The sequence below is a fragment of the Myotis brandtii genome, unplaced genomic scaffold (genome assembly GCF_000412655.1).
Source record: "Myotis brandtii unplaced genomic scaffold, ASM41265v1 scaffold34, whole genome shotgun sequence".
Classification (NCBI taxonomy): Eukaryota; Metazoa; Chordata; class Mammalia; order Chiroptera; family Vespertilionidae; genus Myotis; species Myotis brandtii.
This window is the reverse complement of record NW_005363098.1, coordinates 4,044,511-4,065,868: the sequence shown is the minus strand read 5'-3', so window position 1 is coordinate 4,065,868 and position 21,358 is coordinate 4,044,511. Positions and strand designations below refer to the sequence as shown.

The window sequence follows — 21,358 nt, the reverse complement described above, 5'->3', positions numbered from 1 at the left end:
TATATACATCAATCTGTTCTCAGTATTTTACATGTATTTGTTTTAGCTTTAAAGTAATTATCTCTTGAAACCTTCAGTTCACTCCATTTCTACTACCATCACTCTGTTCCAAGCTCCTATCTTTTCCTCTAAACTACTATATTCACCCTTATGTTCTACTAAAATCTATGCTCCATATTTCAGTCCTATCATTTACCAAGAATTCTTTCATTAGCTTCCCACTGATATTAAAATTAACTTTTCCTTAACGTGGTCTATAAGACCTGCATGGTTCGGCCCTTGCTTACTTCCCAGTTTTCTCTGTGCTCTAGTCATATTCATTCTGTGAACATATCACCTCTGTGTATCCCCCACCGACCCCAAAGGGCTGTAACACAAGCTGTTCTTTCCGCTGAGACACTCTGCTTCTCACTATACCTGGTTAATGTTCAACATTCTTCCTCAAGGAAGCTTGCCCTGACCACTCTTAACTGACCATGTACCTCTACTTGAAAGCACTAGTGACAGCCAAAATTATGTATATATTTGATCAATGTATCTTTTACTATCCTACAAGCTTTTTAAGGTTAGAATTTGTTTTTACTTTGCTCATTGGGTATCACCAATATCCAGAACACTTCCTGTTGAGGCGAGACTACAGTTTTGCCACCCCCAAATATGCCATCTGGGATGTTGTTTTTAGGCTGGTTATTAAGAAACAAAAGACTAGAAAGAAACTTTGGCCCTCCCCTCCCCCTTACCTGCCAAAATAAATGCAGATAGAAAACCCTGCTTAAAGGAAGGGAGCATCACCTTAACATCACAATATAAACAGTGGCAGCCTGTTTGTTAGATTTCCCTCTGTGTCCCACCGTTTCTGGGTAGTCCAGGTAAAAATTTGTTTTCCACATGTTTTTGCTCCTTCTCATCTACTTGTAAAATGCCCATTTTCCCCTTGAAATCCCAGACCCTTGCTTTCCTTCTCCTTTGGCCAAATGGCCTGCCTATAAACCTCAACTGCCCAATGTCCTTGAGTCCCATATTCTTGACATCCCCCACACAGATCTGTAATAAATTTCAGACATTTCCTCCTGTTAATCTGTTTCATGTTAATTTGATTATTAGACCAGCAAGAAGAACTGAGAAGGTGGGAGGAAATTATATTTCCCCGGACTTTGGCACACAGTATATATTTGAAAAAAAGGTTTGTTAAATGAATGGAAACAAAGGACAATAACAACATGAAATTATATCAAAGTAGAGGCCCAGTGCATGAAATTCATGGGACCTCTCTTCCCCTGGCGGCCTGCCACTGCCAGCTGGGGCCTCCCTTCCCTTGGCCGCTGGCCGGGGCCAGCTGGGGAGAGGGGCCGTGGGCGGTTAGCTGGCCGGCTGGCTCCATCCCCTGGTCAAACTCCCAGTCAAGGGGACAATTTGCATATTAAGTTTTTATTATATAGGATTACAGGATGAAATATAATCAGGAATTAAGTATGGATATAAAGTTGCAAGGGTAAGGGAAGGTTTCACAGGAACCAAGTGTAGGTAATCATATCTGGCACAGTGTTGAAGCTGCTTATTATACTTATACATTTCAATCCATAAATGCTTATTAGTATTTTTAAAAATCTGAAACAGGTGTGGTTCTTTTACGTATATAACTTAATTTCATTTGACCTATGAACAAATACCAGAGGCAATACTATTTATGCCCCCAGTTATAGAAATAAAGAACAGTAAGTCATTGGAATGAATTTTAAAACGTATCAAAAATAAGAAGTTAGAGTAATTTCTTTTGATAATGGGGAAAAAGAGATTTCAAGAATGTATGTGCTTGTACAAATTAAGTAATGATTAACATACTCCTTACAAATTGGCAATAAATATCCATTTTTAAAAATTCAGAGATTTGTATGTTTTGCTCTCAAATAGTTTTTTAAAAATTATTTTTAAAATTGATTTTAGAGAAAGAAAGGCGGGGGGGAGAGACATGGATGTGAAACATTGATTGGCTGCCTCCCACATACACCCCTACCGGGAATTGAACCCACAATCTGGGTATGTGCCTTGACTGGGATCGAACACGCCACTCCTTGGTATACAGGATGACACTCTAACTGAGCCAAAACAGCCAGGGCTCAAAGAGAAGTTTTAGTAAGTAAAGAATTTGCCCTCTAAGTTTTTCCAAACATTTACAGCATATTTTTATAAAAATGTACTAGGCTTTGAATATTTCCTATTACAGCCACTGAGTCATATACAGTTGTATAGTTGTCTCATATTACAGGAATACGTTTACTTTGTTCCAGGTGTTTTTAATTTTCTGTGTATTCTCTTCTTTCTCCTGCCTCACCACTTTAGTTCATTAGATTTTTCTCTGAAAGTTAAATTCATAATAAGATGCATATAAAATAAGTCTGTTATATATTTTTTAAAAATCCTAATATACAGGAATATTACTGTATTCTGACTATATATAAAACATGATATGAGGAAAAAGTTTTTAATCAACCTAAGAATCAGGATGATTTTTGAGAAAAATTTTTTATTTTATTTTAAATTAAGTTAACTGTATAAATCAGATATATGTCCAGGATGGATCCCAAGTCTGGTTCATCATTTTTGCCCCCTTGTCATCCTTTAAGTCACTGAAATATAATAAATGAAAAAAAAAAACCACTGCATGTAATGATTATAGCTAAGTAACTGACATTACTTTAAAGAGTATATTTTATCCTTCTTAAAATAAGAATATAATAAAATTAATGGGATACTTACTTTTTATTTTATCCTAAAATAAATTTGTTAAATCTGTGACAGGGTTTTCTTTTTATCCTAATAAATTAACAACCCTGAAAAGAGATTTACTACCCCAGAGTTAAATTGTGATTATCTTAAGGAAAACATTAATCTTAAATTACTTTTTTCATGTTCTACAGGATTCCAAGCCATATAAAAAGTTGTTTTAAAAAAATAAACATGGCTTGCTCACAATAATCTGCATGCTTTTCTCTAACTTTTTGTTTCCTCTTTCCATGCAAACAGTACACACTGCAGACAATAGCAGCATTTCTGAAAGAGTGAGCTTTGCCCTCACTGAAGCAGTGTGGTAATGAGGCTTCACCCTTCTATCCCATTTACTCCCATCTCTCTCACTGGCCTTCAGTGAACCTCTAATTCTGGGAAGAAATGCAAACACGCATTTGCTCAATGACTACTACACATTTAACACCATTGCTAGGCATCAAGAGCGCTGTAAAAGAAGGCATGGTACCTATTCTCACAAAGGCTACAGAGAAACAGAAATGCCCATTTTTTTCTCTTTAACCTATGTTTTGTTTTGAACCTTGAAAGGAGCAATCAAAGGTAAAGAAACTGTGTCAATCCACAAGACAGCTCAAGTTACATTATTTAAAGGTCTAGAAAAAGAGAAATATTGATAAAAGGAGAAACACTAGAAGAGCCTAATTAATTTTGTCCTTAACTCAGTGGTGTTTAGTAAATAAGGAAAAGACTATCAAGAGATTAATAAGGGTTGCTTAGGTTAAAGAAAGAGAGTACAGATTGTAAATAGAAGAATTCAATGTTTTCCATTAAGGATAAAACTATTTCTAAAAACAGTTAGAAATCTATGACAAATATAGGTATGTGCACATATTACTCAGCATTGATGCATGCACATACACAGGAATATTTGTATTTTACATACCTACTCCCTTTGTTTTGCCAGGGAAGGAAGGTTAGACTAACTGTATATAAACACCTTAATTTTCTAAAATATAGCTATGAATTTACCTCTTAATCCTTCTGAAAAAATGTTAAAAAGTTCTAAGAACAAAACAAGCAAAAACATTCTCACAATGTTGGGCCACTAAAATCTATTACAATAGTTATAGGAATGGTTCTTAGTCCTTTTCTCAATGACTATTTGCTTTCTACTTTATGCATATTCTGGGTGTTTGGTTACTTGGCATCTCATTTCAGAAGAGAAGTGTTGCTATGGGAAGACACTCCAATAGCCATGATATGAGAATCAAAAGAGAGCCCCTACAGCCTCCTCCACAAAGCTGCAAAAACAGCTTTTTAAAAAAGCAGTAACCTTTAGGGCATCAAATTACAAAATAGCACATTCACCGATGTTTCAGATAACTTTTGTTTAAAAAAAATTCAACATACAATATTTTAAAAATATAAAGTTTGTTTAAATTCATGTGCTAAGTAGATTACCTGACAAATGATTTTAAAAGAGATATTAAGGTACAAATTCAGCTGTAGTGTAACAAAAGAACAAAACCCAGATTTGAAGTATTCAAACTGCCAAGAAAGCAGGTAGGGATGATAGTTCTTCAGCCTAAAGGCTTGTTTTCTCCTCTCTTTGCCAGAGCTATAATAATAAATGGGTAAATTTGCTCAAACAATAACAAAAAATAAAAGTTTCCTCATGGACCTGTCTTCATCAAAATTATAGTTATTTATTGCTTAACAGAGACCAACGTGATCTCTTTATAGTTTTGAAGAATTAAATAAAAAAGATAAAAATATCAGAGCTTATTTATAGGTTTTATTTTAGACAGTCGATTACTGAGTTCACATTGAAACTTAGCTTGATAACAACTATGGAAAGCCAAAAACAAAGAATGTCTCTAGGCTACCCAAGAACATAAAATCCTTGAGAATAAAGCCAATTTTATTTTCTTGTTTTATATTAAGAAAGGTCAAAAGAAGAAATGTGACAATGACATTATTTTCAAAGCAATGACTTCCAAACCTTTATCTCTGAAGCTCTGGCCCTGCTTATCCCAACTCTAAACCCACATCATTAACTTCCTACCATTGTTTCCACTTGACTATCTTGTCATCATCTCAAACTAAACACAGGGTTAAATAGAACAATTTCCCAACCCTCCTCCTCCACAACCTTCAAGCCAAACCAGCTTCCTATGTTGATTTCCCAATCCCTGTCATGCAGTCTTTTTTTTTTTTAATTAAAAAAAACAAAACATTTATTGATTTTTAGAGAGAGAAACATCAATTTTTGTTCCACTTTTTGTTTAATTGATTTCAGAGAAGAAGGGAGAGGGAGAGAGAGATAGAAACATCAACGATGAGAGAGAATCATTTATCAGCGCACACTCCCCACTGGGGATCGAGCCCACAAACCAAGCATGTGCCCTTGACTGGAATCAAACCTGAGACCTTTCAGTCCGCAGGCCTTTAAGTCACTGTATTCTTGCCTTTCTGCAGCTATTGCAGTGAAGGGTGTTACGAGGATTAAGTGATAGAATATATGTAAAATGCATAGCAACTGATAAAAAGTGCCTTCCCTGATTCATGTCTAAATCTGGGACCTACTGTCAAGTTTCAAAAATAGTTACAGTAAGAGAAGTAGCAGTAAATGGCCATTGTCTATCCATGTGCAATCTGCTCATTTTTACTTACTCTGGCAAAATTTATATAAGTATAGCTCGTTTATAGGTACTGATTCTTTCAAAATAACTTTCCCTCCTTTTCTTTTTTAGAGAAAAGAATGGAGAGGGAGAGAGAGAGAGAAACATCTATGTGAGAGTGAAACATAAATTAATTGCCTCCTGCACCCAGCCTGACTGGGGATCAAACCTGAAACCTGGATATGTGCCCCGACTGGAAATAGAACTTGAAACCATTTGGTGTATGGGGCAATGTTCCAACCAACTGAGCCACACCGGCCAGGGACTTTTCCTCCTTTTAATAAAAGCAACACAACCTTTAATAGAAATTGTCTAAAGTACTAAAAAATGTATAGAAAACAAAAATTACCCATAATTTCACTATCCAGAGAATAGCATACAATACCATTAGATCCCAATGGAATGCAATTATCATTTTATAAATTTTCTAAAATCATTTTCTCTATTTGCAAAAATCCTGAACCCCCAAACACTTTCCCTTCAAATTAGCTTTGGGTAGAGCCCATAACATTCTAGCATACTTCATTTAGCATTACATTGCCTAGTGTTGATCCATTATAGGGCAGTTTGTCAAAATATTTTCATATTTAAAATATACATCTATATCTAAGTATTGATATAGTCCTATCCATAAAAATATTATACAGCATAACTGACACATATGGATAGATATATGAAAGACTAATATGATGCCATCTACGTGCTCACAATCAGCACTGTGCTCTTGTTTGAATGATGCCAGGCAAAATGTCTGATAACTCTGCTGAAGTTTACTTTCATTGTAATGTTTTCACATGAATTCTTTTTCACCCATTGAAGCTAAAAAGGGGGAGTGGTGGTGCTGGACTTGGTAGGTCTCAAGGAAATGTATCATTCTGCAGCTTTTATGGTAACCAGAAGAGTTTCTAAGGAAATACTAAGGCCAAGAAAAAGATATCAACAGACAATTCAAACTGAAGAATAATTTTAAGAGAGTACCTGGAAGAAAGCAGAGTTGAAGGCCTATCATGGCTTCAGAAGATGTGCATAGGAAGGGACCACAAATGTGCAATGGTAAGACCCCCTCTCCATGGAACTGAGCTACTACACCTACTGACTCTCTTACTTCCAGAACTACAGCTCGCTCACAAAATTGAGTATGCATGTAATAGAAGACATGTTAAAATGGGAACCTATTCTTTACTTAAACCAAAACTAAGGAGCATAATATTATATGAATCCATCTTCAAGTGAAGCCTACAGTAAGTAGGTCCATCTCAGCTTTCACTATCCTAGTCCTCGGATGTGTTCATGTTACATGAAAATAACGTGATTTCTTGGCTAATTTCACCTAGATTATGCCAAATGCAGCTCTATGCTGCACTTTCTAGTCATTCCCCATTTACCAGTTACTGCACAGAATACTCTTCCGTTCCTGAAATCTGCACCTACCATTAATAAAAAGGTTTTAAAACATCCAGAGCAGAATCTATCATTATATAACTTTTTTTTGCCAACTGTTAGACATGAAAGATTAGGACAGTAGAGTTGATGATGACTTTTACAACAGAAAGGTAAATATATTTTGGATACTTCTAAAAACTCAAACACTGATTACAGGTGAAATTCCATTTTGCAACTGTAACTAAAGAGAGTTAACAAAAACAAAAAACTTTCTATTTATTGCTCTTTAGGGTGACTTTTAAAAGTTCACAGAAAGATCTCAAAAAGTAAAGAATAAATTCACCTTATTTTCTTCTAGAAATTTCAACTTGATAGAAACATCATTGCGCATTTTATCGTATTTTTCCTTATGTGCTTGGAACAGATGCTGTGACTGCTCGATCTTTGGCAGAGTGTTTGCATCACGTGGTCCAAGATTCAGTTCTTCCAAATCAGTGCGATATGCATCATATTCAATCCTGGAAAAAAGAGAATAAGTGAAGCACATTACAAAACAGAGTGAAATAGGTTCAAGAAGTGAGCTAGAAGTACATTACAGTCTCATATTATGCCTTAATAGATAATAATTTTCATATATACTTTATACCTTATGCTTTTAAAATGATGTATTTCTTTAATACAAAAAACTATTAATATAAGCATGTCAGGAAACAAAATTCTACTCATCTCAGAGTAGAATTAAGCTGCCCCTTAACCTCGTTAACTATCCCTCCCAAAGTACAGTATTAACTGACAAGTAAAATTTCCAAAATGTGAAAACCAGTTTGAAAAAGACAGACGTTAAAATCTAATGCTAACAAGAACAAGAGTAGTGATCTGGTTAATACTGATAAGGCAAAGCAGGTGAGGATGGACTTTAGAATGAGATACTTAAAATGAACCAATAAAAGGAAGTTAAACTGAGGGTCAGCAGTCCTTAAAGTACAGTTTATGTCAGCAATGCACAACAGAACTATAGCGCGAGCTGCATATGTAACTTAAAGTTTTCTAGTAGTCACATTAAAGTAACAAAAATTAATTTCACATGTTTTTTAATAATACATTTTATCAAAAAATCCAAAACATTATCACTGCAACATGTAATCAATGTAAAAAACTGTTAATAAACTATTTCACTTTTGGGGGATACTGAGTCTTTGAAATCCATCATGTATTTTACACTCCCATCACCACTCAATTCAGGCTGGCCACATTTCAAGGGCTCAGCAGACACACATGGCTAGTGGCTACCATATAAGACAGCACAACTCCAGATGGATTTCTATAACATTAGTATTCAGAATGTGACACAGTATCTATCATAGAGCATTTACCACCTTGTGTTCCTTGAGATGTACCCCCTAATATTCTCCCACAACTAACTGAAATAGTTACCTCACTCACTATCACTCCATGATCCCATAAGCACCTCATAATACCTCAAACACAGCACCTGTGAAAGTATAATACTATCTTGTTTATTAAACAGTGACTTATCCAGCAGTCATAATTACTCAGTACTCAGGCAAGAAGAAAGTGACCTCTAATTTAGTCAAAGTCAGCACCACAAAACTTATGCCCTAAAAATAATGCTCTTTATTCAAATCTCTCAAGTACAAGTCACAGTTCCTTTTCTGAGAATTACGAACATTTTAAATGTCAAAATATATTGTATATAAGACTTGAGAAAGAATGTACTGAACCTAATTTATTCTTCACTTGTACTGAATTGAACAAACTTGATCTTTCGGGGCCAAATATTCATTCATTCATTCACTGAAACATTGATTCATTCAACAAATATTAAGTGAGCACATTCTATGTTCCAGGCACTGTGCTAGAAAGTAGAGCTATAAAGATCATCAGATAGTTTATCTTTGAGAAGCTTACAGTCAGTGGTTCTCAACCTTCTGGCCCTTTAAATACAGTTCCTCATGTTGTGACCCAACCATAAAATTATTTTCATTGCTACTTCATAACTGTAATGTTGCTACTGTTATGAATCATAATGTAAATATCTTGATATGCAGGATGGTCTTAGGCGACCCCTGTGAAAGGGTCGTTCGACCGCCAAAGGGGTCGCGACCCATAGATTGAGAACCACTGGTCTAGAGGGAGAGAAGTTCTTAAAGAACTACAACAAAATGAGATGACGGAAACTGCCACGAGAGAGGATAAAAGAGTGGAAATCAAGAGGAAGAAATACATAATTAGATATTTGAAAGGCATCTCAGAGTAGAATTAAAACACTAAAATAAAATTTTAGAGGATGGTAAAAGCTTAAAAGGTAGATTGGGGCAGGGAAATTGGTAGAACTTTCCAGGAAGAAAATACTATGGACAAAGGTGTTTTTATCTGTTTTAAGATATCATGAAACATTTGGAAAGTAATTCAGTATGTTAGAACCTGAAGTTGGACCACATAATGGAAGGAGTCAAAGTCAAACAGGTAGACAAACCTGAGATTAAGCAGGGCTTAAAGGCCATGCTAAAGGGATCAGATTTAATCCATAGGACAAGGGATGGGAAGCCACAGAAAGAACATGTGCAATTTGTTCAGGACAGAAAGATGATTACAGTAGTAGTGTAAGGAATGGAAGATGAACTGGAGTTGAAGATTAAGAAATCAGAAATAAGGAAACCAATTAGAAGATTATGGGCAAAAGAAAAATGAGTCACTGAATCAGGACAATGGCACTGGGGCTAAGAAGGAGGAGACAGATACTACATTTTTAGGAGGCATTGACTTTGTAACAAGTTGGGTAAATTCCATGGGTTCTATATAGCCAACTGGATGACCACTCTATCCTTCCCTGGCTCTGATGTCTTCAGCTACTTTATCTCTTGCTGCTTCATATATATAAAGTAGTCAGGATTCCAGGTATTAACTAATATCTTTGCTTATTATTATGGCCAAATTAGAAGAGAAATAACTAGAAGCAAACATACTAAAAAAACTACAAAAATAAAAGAGAAAAAAGTAAAACAAAAATAAATAGTAATATGTGGTGGCTTAATGTGAAGACAAATATCCTTCAATTGCCTTGAATCACAATTTTGAAACAATAGTGATTAATTTAAGCATAATCAAAGTTATAATGCTGACCTTATATTCCCTTAATTTTTACATCCAGAGTTTGTAGACGGTATCAAAGTAAAACTTTCCATAAGGGCTTCTTTAACAGTGCTCATTACAACCAGAAAGAGAAGCATACTAAGTTTTTAAAATGTAACTCTTCAACTGCCAGTCTATATTGAGTCCATATCAACAAAGTTAGTCATAGTTGGTTACTTTTGGTTTATGTAAAACTTCTAGAGAATAGGTGTCCATATCTAAAAAGTCTTGACCACAATTGACTCCCTTGTCCGTGCTGCTGTAGAGAAGTGTTGAATGGGCTGTTATTTGGTTTTTTATACATGAAGCACCAGAGGGCTAGGAAATGCTTGTACACAATGCACAATGGGGAGCATTAAAAGGCCACCCGAACATTTGCCTAAATTGCCACTTTCTGTGCTGGATCAAATAGCTGACCCTTGTCCTAAAAGTCAGTAAATTCTGGTTTTGACAGAGAATAAAATTTAGCTACTGAGAAATTTTTAATCTGGGATTCCTTTTTACATGTTACCCCTCAGTAGGCAATGCTTTAGTGTTACACCAGTCAATTCCTTAGCTACTTCATAAAAAGCACAGAGAAGTCAAACCCCAAGCTAACCTTGATGAATAAAATCATATGCTGTAATTTCAATAAAAAGAACAAATTATGGGGCGAGGTCATTATTGGTGGTGGTTTTTAAAGCACACACAGAGGATGTCTAAAGGTTTCCTGATAATCAGCTACCAAGTACATATAATTTGATTTATAATTTTGTTGAAGTTTCAAACAAACCTCTATATTGGATAAACTAAGATCTTATATCACATTGTGCTTTGTCAGATTTCTCATTATAAGATACGAATATTATTTTTTATAATAAGATGTGAAAATTTGAGATTTAAAAGATGCAGTTCAAGCTTGAGGCCTAATGATCAAAAGTAGAAGGTAGGAAGCTCATGGATTCTCATTTTGGTTTTAAATTAGCTCTCCAAGTGAGCAAAGCATTCAACGTCTAGAGGTTTATTTTTTTCTCTGCAAATTAAATATAAAATGTGTATGGAGTGACTTATCTAATAATTTTTTCTTTCTTTAATATGAGCTAGTATTTTTAAAAGCATGTCAGAAATAAAGGTTGAAGAGAAAGATATTACATGTCTAAAATAAAATATATTTTACATTTTGAAAAATATTTTTTAGTAACTACATATATTTCAAAATAGGTGGACAATTATAAAGTAGAGAAACAGAACTAGATTCATGTAGTGTTTAACTGGGGATACTTTTGTAACAAAAGAATTTGCAACTTCAAAACCCACAAATATTAAAACAAGAGTGCTTAAAATGATTAAAGAGATAAAAAGAAGAGTATTCATTATGAACAAATTAGGATATTATGAATAAGGACAGACAGATTTGAAAAAGAATCAAATAGAATTTATAGAAATGAATCCTTTGAAACATACAGCCAAGGTCACGAGAGGACTTAAATAGAAATTGGAGAACCAATTACTGGAAATATTATTGAAGGGATTCCTACTGAAAGATATCTTATTGAGAGACTCCTTCAATGTTACTGAGGAATATCCTATTGATAGATTCTGTTTCTTCTTTTCTACCTTCTGATTTTAATACTATGTTAGCAAATAATTCAAACAATAAAGTAAAAAAAAAAGAAGTCCAAAATCTAACTATGGCACTGAGCCCCTTCTCCTTCCTCCTCCCACCAGACAACCACAGCTATTTGTCTTAACCTTCATTCCCAAGTCATTAAGAATCTCATATGAGTTAATACTAAATTGAAAACATAGCATAGGATAGAAGCATCTCTTCTTGTGGAAAGATCAAAGGTAACCTTCCAAGTGATTTGGGCTTTTTTTTTTTTTTCTTCTGTAAAGCAGAAGAAAATACATACTTAAGAATAAGCACTTAACTGCAAAAAAAAAAAAAAAAAAAGACTAGATGAATTTAGTTTTCATAAGCATTTCTCACATCATTAAACTAGGGCCAGAGGCCAAAAAGTAAAGTTAAACTTCTAGAAGGTAACGTTTGCACTTCAATTACACTACAAAAAGTATAACAGAAAATAAAATTTCAAGTGGTAAGAAGAAAAAAACACTTCAAGGGGCTTTGAATGTGGTGTGTGTGTGTGTGGGGGGGAGCGGGGGGGATGGAATCTGGAATCAAAAGTTGAAAACTGCTATCATGGGTCTGCTACTTTTTAGACATTTATAAGTATTTATTAATATGTACTTTGTTTACCTAATAGGGTGGTAATGAGATGGAGAAATTGTGTGTGTGAGTGTGTGTATATAAAATGTATGAAAACACTGCATTATACACAGCTATGACAATATAAGGCAAATATTTAATTTATATAAAAGGTAAAATTTGAAAGAGTTTGAAGGCTGGTTATAATCTGGATAAATGGAAGATCAGGGAGTTGGTATCCACAACATGAACAAAGTCAAAGAGGCAGAAATGAGCTTATAAATTCAAGAGAAATGGAAACTATAAGTCTGGCTACTGCAGAAGCAGTCAACTGCTTACAGTGGGAAGTAATGGTAATAAGGGTGAAAAGGTAGGCTTAGGACAGATTATAGAGGGCATCTAGTATCTACCTGGTAGAACACAAGGCCTTGTCCCCTTCTAAGGAAGCTGGAACTGGGAGAGCCTTCATCTCCTTATTCCCTAGCAGCCAGGGTTTGGGCACATGACCAAGATTCATTCGGGCACCTTAAAGGCAATGAAGCAAATATTCAGGGGTCTTTTGGAAATTATTTATGGTAGCTGTGGCAGCATCAAGTACCAGGGGTACCCAGCATCAGGGTCCTAAGTAGATTCTTCTGAGGAATTATCTTGGCTTTCTCTTCTCTTGCCATTCTGTTGGCTCCATAGGCTATCCTATAACCTAATACATTCATGTACTGCCCATATTGGCCAGAGTTGGTTTCTCTTATTTACAAACAAAACCATTACAGAATTGCATACCATCTGTAAAAGAGATAATATAATGAAAATTTATACCAACCTGGCACTTTCATACTGTTTCACAGTCATTAATGTATCTTCAATTGTTTTATTCACCAAAGTGTTCACACTGGCAATGAAAAAATTAATGGCTCCAAGAAGAGTCTCTCCATTTTTAGCCAGCAGCTTCTGGGTGTCTGCATTATAGCCAAATTCTTCCTAAAACAAAAAGTCACCTTAACTTATCTAGTAATAAATTAGTAAATTTATTTAAAACTCTCAAATATCACTAATGGGAAATTATTTGATTTAGAACTCTAGCTATAGAATTTTTCTGTCAATGTTTTAAAAAATAGGAATCTAAATTATAACTAGCTATATTATTACCAGAAAAGTCTAGTAAACCAAAACTGTCGTCAGCTCAGATGCATAGCAAAATAAATAATTTTAAAAGTTAAACTACTTTGTACTAGAAAGAGTATTTTCATTTCTCCTTTTTGTTTCGATTATACTGTAAGCACAGCTGTTAGGAAGAAAAATATAGCAGATTATTAATCAGAAAAACTATAACTTTCACAACCAAATTAGGTAACAATTGGCTAAAACTTTCAGACATAAAATAGATTGCGCTTTTGTGTTTTGACTAAATCTCTTTGAAGTATAAATATTAATAATACACATTTCTTTGTAAACTTAGTGACCAGTTGACGCCCAAGCTCAGGTCTATCTGGGCATACAGCTGAGGAAGGATCACTCGACACCAATGAATTCATTTCTCTGAATAAACTGAATCTTGGCTTAGCAACATTACACATGGCTCCTTCAGATATGGCAAGGACTAACTCTAAATTTTCAGCAGTAAAAGCTTTACAGTCCAAGTTTGATTAATTAACAGATTATCAGGAACACATCAGACCAAATAAAAATGTTGACCATATTGTAAGATGTATCACTCAATTTGAGAATTCTGAAGTTTGTCATAAAAATTTTTAATTTAGCTGAAGAGAATGTAATATTAAATTAACTTGAATCTTAGAAGATGCAAATTTAATACTAGTGCTATAGCTATAATTAAACTTTTAGGAGATAACATATTCAACAGTTAATATATAGCAGGAAAGTAAAATTATCTTTATTATGCTAAAAGTATTTTCCATTTAGAGATCCAGTACTCTATATGCTGGACTGAGGAAAATCTATACAATCTAGAAGGCTGCTCTTTTACTAAAAACAAACAAAAAACTAAAACTTAGTAAGATGAAACAGCAGCAGAAATAGTATATTGCAGAATTTGAAATCCTATATTTATAGATGAGAAAAACTGGCCTAAATTCAAAGCAGACAGGAGGAGTAAACTGCCACTATTCTGTTTCATGAATGTGAATCTCACCTATAATTCTGTGATGAGAATGTGTATAAAACTTAAGATTTTAATGTATAATTTGAAAACTGGCTAGAATAAAAAAGCATTTTTACAAGAGATATAGTAGTAAAAGACATAAAACAATTAGGACACTAGGAAGAAATATACATATGTACATGCATTATGAATAAATACATAAATAATTAAATATGTTTTGGCACCGCAAATATGATACAACATCATTCCTAAACTTCATTTAGTTGATAAGTTATGTTACTATTTTGTTAGAGACATTTTACATATTTTTGTGAATTGCCTTAGTAATTACAAATAAACTAAACAAATACAAGAGTACATACATCAAGAACAAGGCTGTGGCTCTAATCTGCCACTGAAGAAGGAAAACCAGACCAATTCCCTGATCTAAAAATGTGCTTACTTTACATATGGAGAGAACAAATTTTGAAAATATTTTAAATTTTTTTTATTCTTTAGCAGCTCCTACATCATTTACATCTACCAGATGCAAATTTACCAGATGTAAATAAACAGCACTTCCCATTAAACTTAGGACTAAATAATTAAAACATCTGATTTGTTCTAAAACATCAAGTTTTAGTAATATAAATTATTATGTAATTGATAACAAATGCATTATTTTAAACAATAATACAGAGCAATAAAAAATATAAGTATTAATTGATAATTGACAGTAATTTGGGTTGTGTGAACTTTCCTAATTTTGATGTAGATGTTACCCTTTAAATTGAGAAAATACAATTTAATGAGGTGCCGTGGTATAACAGAAGTAGGAGTCAGAAGGCATGTGATAAAATGGTAAAAGTCTAGTTTGGTAATTCAAACAACTTGAAAGTTCACATCTTGATTCTGCCATTGACTGGATTTGTATCTTTTGTGAATAATTTCAATTCTTTGTGTTTTAATTTCCTTACTAATAAAAAGATCATTCCCATACACACCTGATAGGAAGTATAATGAGATAATCTGTATAAAGATTCAGACAGATGACAGATATTTGTTAAAATATCATTTCCTATTACCCTCAGGACATCGGCTCTTTTACTGGTAGATGTTGGTTGTTTCTCTAAAAGGAAAGAATTGGACTAATCTTTAAATTTTCCTCAACTTCCAAATGCCATAATCCCATCAACAGCTATCACATCCATCCTAATTTATGTAGTGCCACCAAGTGCCAGGCCCTATGTTAAGTATTTTTCACGGATCTCAGTTAATACAGCATAAGGTGGGAGACAGTGAACACCATCTCTTCACTACTGCACCCTGCTAAGTTATCCTCATAAAGAATCAATAGAGGCATGGCTGGTGTGGCTCAGAGGTTGAGATTGACCCAGGAACCAAGAGGTCAACAGTTCGATTCCCAGTCAGGGCACATGCCTGAGGCAGCTGATGGATGATGATGTTCCTCTCATCAATCCCCCCATTCCCCTCTCTAAAAATCTATTTATTTTAAAAGAATCAACAGGCAAAGAAGGGAGTAACTTTGCAAGCTGGCATGAGTGATCCTGATTACCAAAGGAAAATTGGATTGCTGCTCTGCAATGCAGGTAAGGAAGAGTGTGCCTGGAATATAGGTGATCCCTTAAGGCAGTGGTCAGCAAACTGCAGCTCGCAAGCCACATGCGGGTCTTTGGCCCCTTGATTGTGGCTCTTCCACAAAATACCACGTGCGGGCGCGCATGTACAGTGTGATTGAAACTTCGTGGCCCATGCGCAGAAGTCGATATTTTGTGGAAGAGCCACATTCAAGGGGCCAAAGAGCCGCATGTGGCTCAGTTTGCTGACCACTGCCTTAGGGCGTCTCATAGTACTCCTATGCCTTATGACTAATATCAATGATTTGGGGCACCCTACCAAGCAAAGAACCATGACGGCTGAGGGGCTGGCTGAAAGCAAATGCCATATAGAATGGGTAGTGGAAGCAGCTAGGACTATGTGGACATTTGTAGAAATAAGGACTATACTTTTAATGAGTATTTCTTTCTTATTTTGTCATAAATACATTTGTGTGTATAAATACCTTTGTTTTTCCCTTCCCTCTCTTATCCCTCTTTCATGTAACACAGTATATGTTAACTTTACATCATAGTATTTAAGTTATAGTATATTAAAGAAAAAAATGAATGTTACCCAAGGACTTTGCATCCTCTTCTGGGGAAAGAGTTAATATGTCTTAAATAGTCTGCAGGACAGTTGTATCATGATAGGTGGAAAAGACTTTATTATTGTCTTTATTTTGAGATTAAATATGGTTTAAGAACATGTCCATATGGCTAAATTGAAATGAAGGGTTGTGATAGTTAATTTTATGTGTCAACCTGTTTAGACTATGGTGTCCATTTGTCTGGTCAAACACCAGTCCAAATGTTGCTATGAAGATACAGATTTTGTTGATTCGAATAACATTTATAATGATAAACACTGGAGAGGTGATTTAAAGTTGACTTTAAGGAGATTATCTTCCATTATGTGGGTGGCCTCATTCAAATAGTTGAAGCCTTACGAACAAGACTGAGGTTTCCAGGAGAAGGAATTCTGCTGTAAGACTGTAACATAGAAATCCTGCTTTAGATTCCAGCCTGCTGGCCTACCCTACAGATGTCAGATTTGTCAACCCCCGCAATTCCTTAAAATAAATCTCTTTGTGTGTGTGTATATTATATACCTATCTCCTATTGGTTCTATTTCTCTAGAAAACCCTGATATAAAAATATCCACCCAGTAAATATTGATTCCAGATTTCAAATACATCTCTAGTAGGTTCTAATTTACCGTTATCGATTATTATTTTTTAATCCTCAACAGAGGAAATGTGTTTTTAACTGTTTTTTTTTGTTGTTGTTGTTGTTTAGAGAAAGGAAGGAAGGTAGAGAGAGAAAGAAACATCAATGGGTTGCCTCCTGTATGCACCCTGATCGTAGATTGAACCCATAACCTAGTTATGTGCCCTGACCAGGAATCAAACTGGCTACCTTTTGGTGTATGGAACGATGCTTTAACCATGCCACCTGGCCAGGGCTAGTTCACCATTTATTTTACATTTATAAACATCAATTAGAATGTTAAAGCCAATGAATTTTCTATTTCCTTCAAATCACTTAAGTATACACACTTGCCTTGAGCATTTGTTCACTGACAAATCATATCAAGCACATTTTGGTGCACAAACATCATAAAAGAAGAATATATCATGTCTTTTTAGCAAAATAGGATGGTCCAGATTCTTGACCCAAAATGTTGCGTGATGGGAGTCACTCCTGCTGAACGACTAACTAGATGAAAGAAAATACCTGAAATGGTTAATTTTATGTGTCAACTTGGCAAGGCCATGGCATCCAGATATTTCATCGAACATTTATTCTGGATGTTTCTGTGAAGATGCTTTTGGATAAGATTAGGATTTAAATTAATGGACTGTATGCAAAGTAGACTGTCCTCCATAATGTAAATGGGTCCCATCTAATCAGCTGAAGTCCTTAATAGAACAAAACTGACCTCCCAGAGCAAGAAGGAACTTTGCTAGCAGACTGCCTTTGAACTCAAACTGCAGCTCTCCCTGGGTCTCCAGCTTGCCAGCCTACCCTGCAGATTCTTTATGTACTGAGTCTTCATAATTGTGTGAACCAGTTTCTTAAAATAAATCTTTATATATCCACACATCCAGCTGGTTCTATTTCTTTGGAGAATCCTGACTCATACAATACCACATTTCCTTTTTGTCCTTAATAATACATTGTTACTCACTGACCCTTGGATTTAGGATGAATTTTCTGGGATATCATCAGAAGACTCATAAACTAAGATTTCACTTATATTATCAATTTTGCCATTATTAAGAGTCAATACTGCTGAGTCTTTGCAATCCTCTTCTGATTTATCTAATAATTGTGAAATATCTTCCTCTGGTATTATCTTCTCTTTGCCATTATGGGCAGGAAATGGAAAATTCTAAGTTCTCCGTTGTGTTCATGAATATTAAAAAAAAAAAAAAAAAGACCACAAAAATGGTTTCTCCAGATTTCTTTTTGGCAGCACAAACAAAAAGTATTTCTCTCACTATTGTATCATTCTAGGCAATGGTGTCTTTCTTTTGTTTTATTATCTTAGTCATTTCAGGAATTGAATCATGACCTCCCGGTTCATAGGCCAATGCTCAAACACTGAGCCACACCAACTGGACTATCTTAGTCATTTTTAACATGGTTGGAAATAACTGATGAATAGTGATGAAATAATTCCTAAGATGATGAAATAGCAAAATGTTTTAAGATATAGAAAAATAAGATCATTAAGATCCCATACTGTGTCATTAATTTCTTATGAACCCATATGGTAGTTGCAAAATAAAAAGTTTTATTCTATTAAAAAAAAGAAGTAAATTTTCTCACTGGGAGACCTTGAAGAAAGAATAAAAGTCATGAAATACCAGTTCTTACAAAGAGTTAGAAATGCTCAAACAGAAAACTCAAAAATTAAAACTGAGTCCAATGGACTTGAATACTGAGGATTATTAACCTCTTAATTCTGCAAAAAAAGGATTCACATATACAAAGAAATGTAATAAAAGTATTTATTAGCTAAGACTGACCATTAGTTGAGTTAATTCATATATAAGCCAGGTCAGCAAATGTATCTCCAAGTTGCTTAGAACTGTATCTGGCATATAGTAAGTCCCCAATCTGTTAACTATTATAATTAATTAGTGGCCTGGTGTATGGATTCGTGCACATTGAAAGGAAATTAATTAGAAATATTTTAATATTGCTATTCGCCCTTTCTCTATAATAGAAGTGTCAGAGATGAAAGAAAATGAGTAAGATATATATGAAAATAATATATAAATTAAATAAACAACATAAAAGACATGATATAAAAACAACGAAAACATAATAAAAAAATTGATAAAAACAATGACTAATAAATTGATTAAACTTATTCTAATATCTCCCTGTATACCAGATTAAGAGTAAAAACACTTTCAGAGTGCTTGACTAATTTCCCTTGTGATGAAGTATTTACAACTTTAACTTTGACGTCACATGCTCTTCGAACTCGAGAGAAAGCAACATATAACTGACCATGTCTGAAAACGGGTTCAGGTAGGAATATTCCTACTCTGTCTAGAGTTTGTAATTTATTAATAGTCATACCAAAAGCTGGCATCACGGGAAACTGTCTTTGAATTAATTTAAATGGGAGGCCAGTGTCAGACGGGGATAGTTGTGCCAATAATTGGTCTTCAGACATATTCTGTCGATGACGCCGCTTTCTTTCAGCATCAGAATGTCAACGAAAACAACCAAATTCACGATCGACAATGACAGATGGAAACACACGCGTGCGATTGGCATCAGCGAGAGCTTTATATGTATTGTACACGTGTGAGTCAATGTTTATTTTTAGATAGCCAGTGTGCATCATATGTACCGGCTGGTCGGACGGACAGACGTCGGTCACTTAGGCTTTTAAAGATAGATAGATAGATAGATAGATAGATAGATAGATAGATAGATAGATAGGTTTATTGAGTGTAGCATTACTGTTAACATATCTGCAACACTTTCCCAGGTTCTATACCCTGGCTACCTCTTTCTATACTGTGGGGCTTTTTCTCTGGGTCATAGACCCTCTAAAGATTCCACTTTAGATAGCATCATGGAGAAACATAGACAGACCAGGATATAAATTCCAGTTCTACCTTTTGATTCATAATCTTATAAAAATCACCTAACCTCTCTTGGCTTCAGTTTCCTCATCTATAAATTGGGGATAACATTTCTTGCAGTGTTGTTCATTGAATTACATGATATAATGATTATAATGCATTCAGTCTATTACAATTGTGGACACTCAAAACTGCAGCTGTTATGCTTATCCTACTTTCTAAATATTAATTAGTTCTTTTTGTCTGACCCAGAATTGAAAATCAGTATTTTTCACTATTATGATATATGTTGCCATCTCTAGCCAGCTTTCTTTGTCCAAGTTTCTAGATATTATGAAATGATTTAATACTCTATATTATCTAACTCTTGAAGTTAGAAGTCTGTATGCAAGGGATTTCTGTACCCTTAGGTGAGAGAAAAAAAAAAGACAAAAAGGAGTCACTTAAGATATCGTAAGAAATTGTTGGAAATGTTTTGCTGAATAGAAATGTATGCAGAAAAATAATTTCATTCTAAGACTCACAATTTATATTAATGATTCAGTAAAAGTATATCACAAATCCAGTCAAGCAAGTTACTACTTGTTCAAGACAATAGGAGACTAGGTAAGAGTGAGTTTTCAATAGACGCACAGATTTACGTTTTATCCACACCCAGCTATACATAACTATGACTCTTTCTAGGTTCAGGCAGGCTGAGTATTCCGTTTCCTTCCCTCCAATCAAGTTCCCTTCCCCTGAAGCCTCCAGCTGACATCTCTAGAGTACAACTGGTTCACTATGTTGACACAAGTCAGTTGGGCCTTCTTAAAAATTATATTAGACTAGAGGCCTGGTGCATGAAATTCATGCATGGGGGGGGGGCCCTCAGCCCAGCCCGTGACCTCTCACAATCCAGGACCCCTCGGGGGATGTCGGGCCTAAACTGGCAGTTGGACATCCCTCTTGCAATATGGGATGCTGCATGCACCAGTGACCATACTTTTCATACAGGTGAAGGGCATCTTGATGTTGTATGGGCAGCTACATTTTTTTTGCCCTGATTATAAAAAGTAGTACATAACATGATCCTTCTGAGGCAGTAGTACCATTTTCCCCATCTTATGGATGGAAAAACTGAAGCAGAGAGAAGTTAAGTAGTTGGCTTTCTCACACAGTTATTAAGTGTCAGAATCAGGGCTGACCGCAAAATGTGCAAGCCAGAGTCCATGCAAGTCATCACTGCATCATCCTGTTTTTTCAGTGTTAGAGTAACCTTGCCATGTTTTAATTTTTAAATCTAAGAGACTGTTCCCAATGTATAGGGTAGGGTTCCTAGGCCTGGCCGGCGATCAGGGTCATCTGTGGGGTAACTGGCAGGCAGAGCAATGGGGGGGGGGGGG

The 21,358-nt window shown here is 35.0% G+C and overlaps 1 protein-coding gene across 6 annotated transcripts in view; it reads right to left on the bottom strand.

Annotated features, from left to right (window-relative positions):
• The window catches only part of ARFIP1 (ADP-ribosylation factor interacting protein 1), a 107,057-nt gene that overhangs the window by 36,280 nt on the left and 49,419 nt on the right, over nt 1–21,358 (bottom strand). For all 6 annotated transcript variants that reach the window (XM_005871421.2, XM_005871418.2, XM_005871422.2 and 3 more), the window contains 2 exons: nt 12,971–13,128; nt 7,153–7,327 (listed from right to left, as the gene is read on the bottom strand). In XM_005871421.2, the coding sequence (XP_005871483.1) occupies nt 7,153–7,327; nt 12,971–13,128 (333 nt within the window). The remainder of the gene's footprint in view (nt 1–7,152; nt 7,328–12,970; nt 13,129–21,358) is intronic.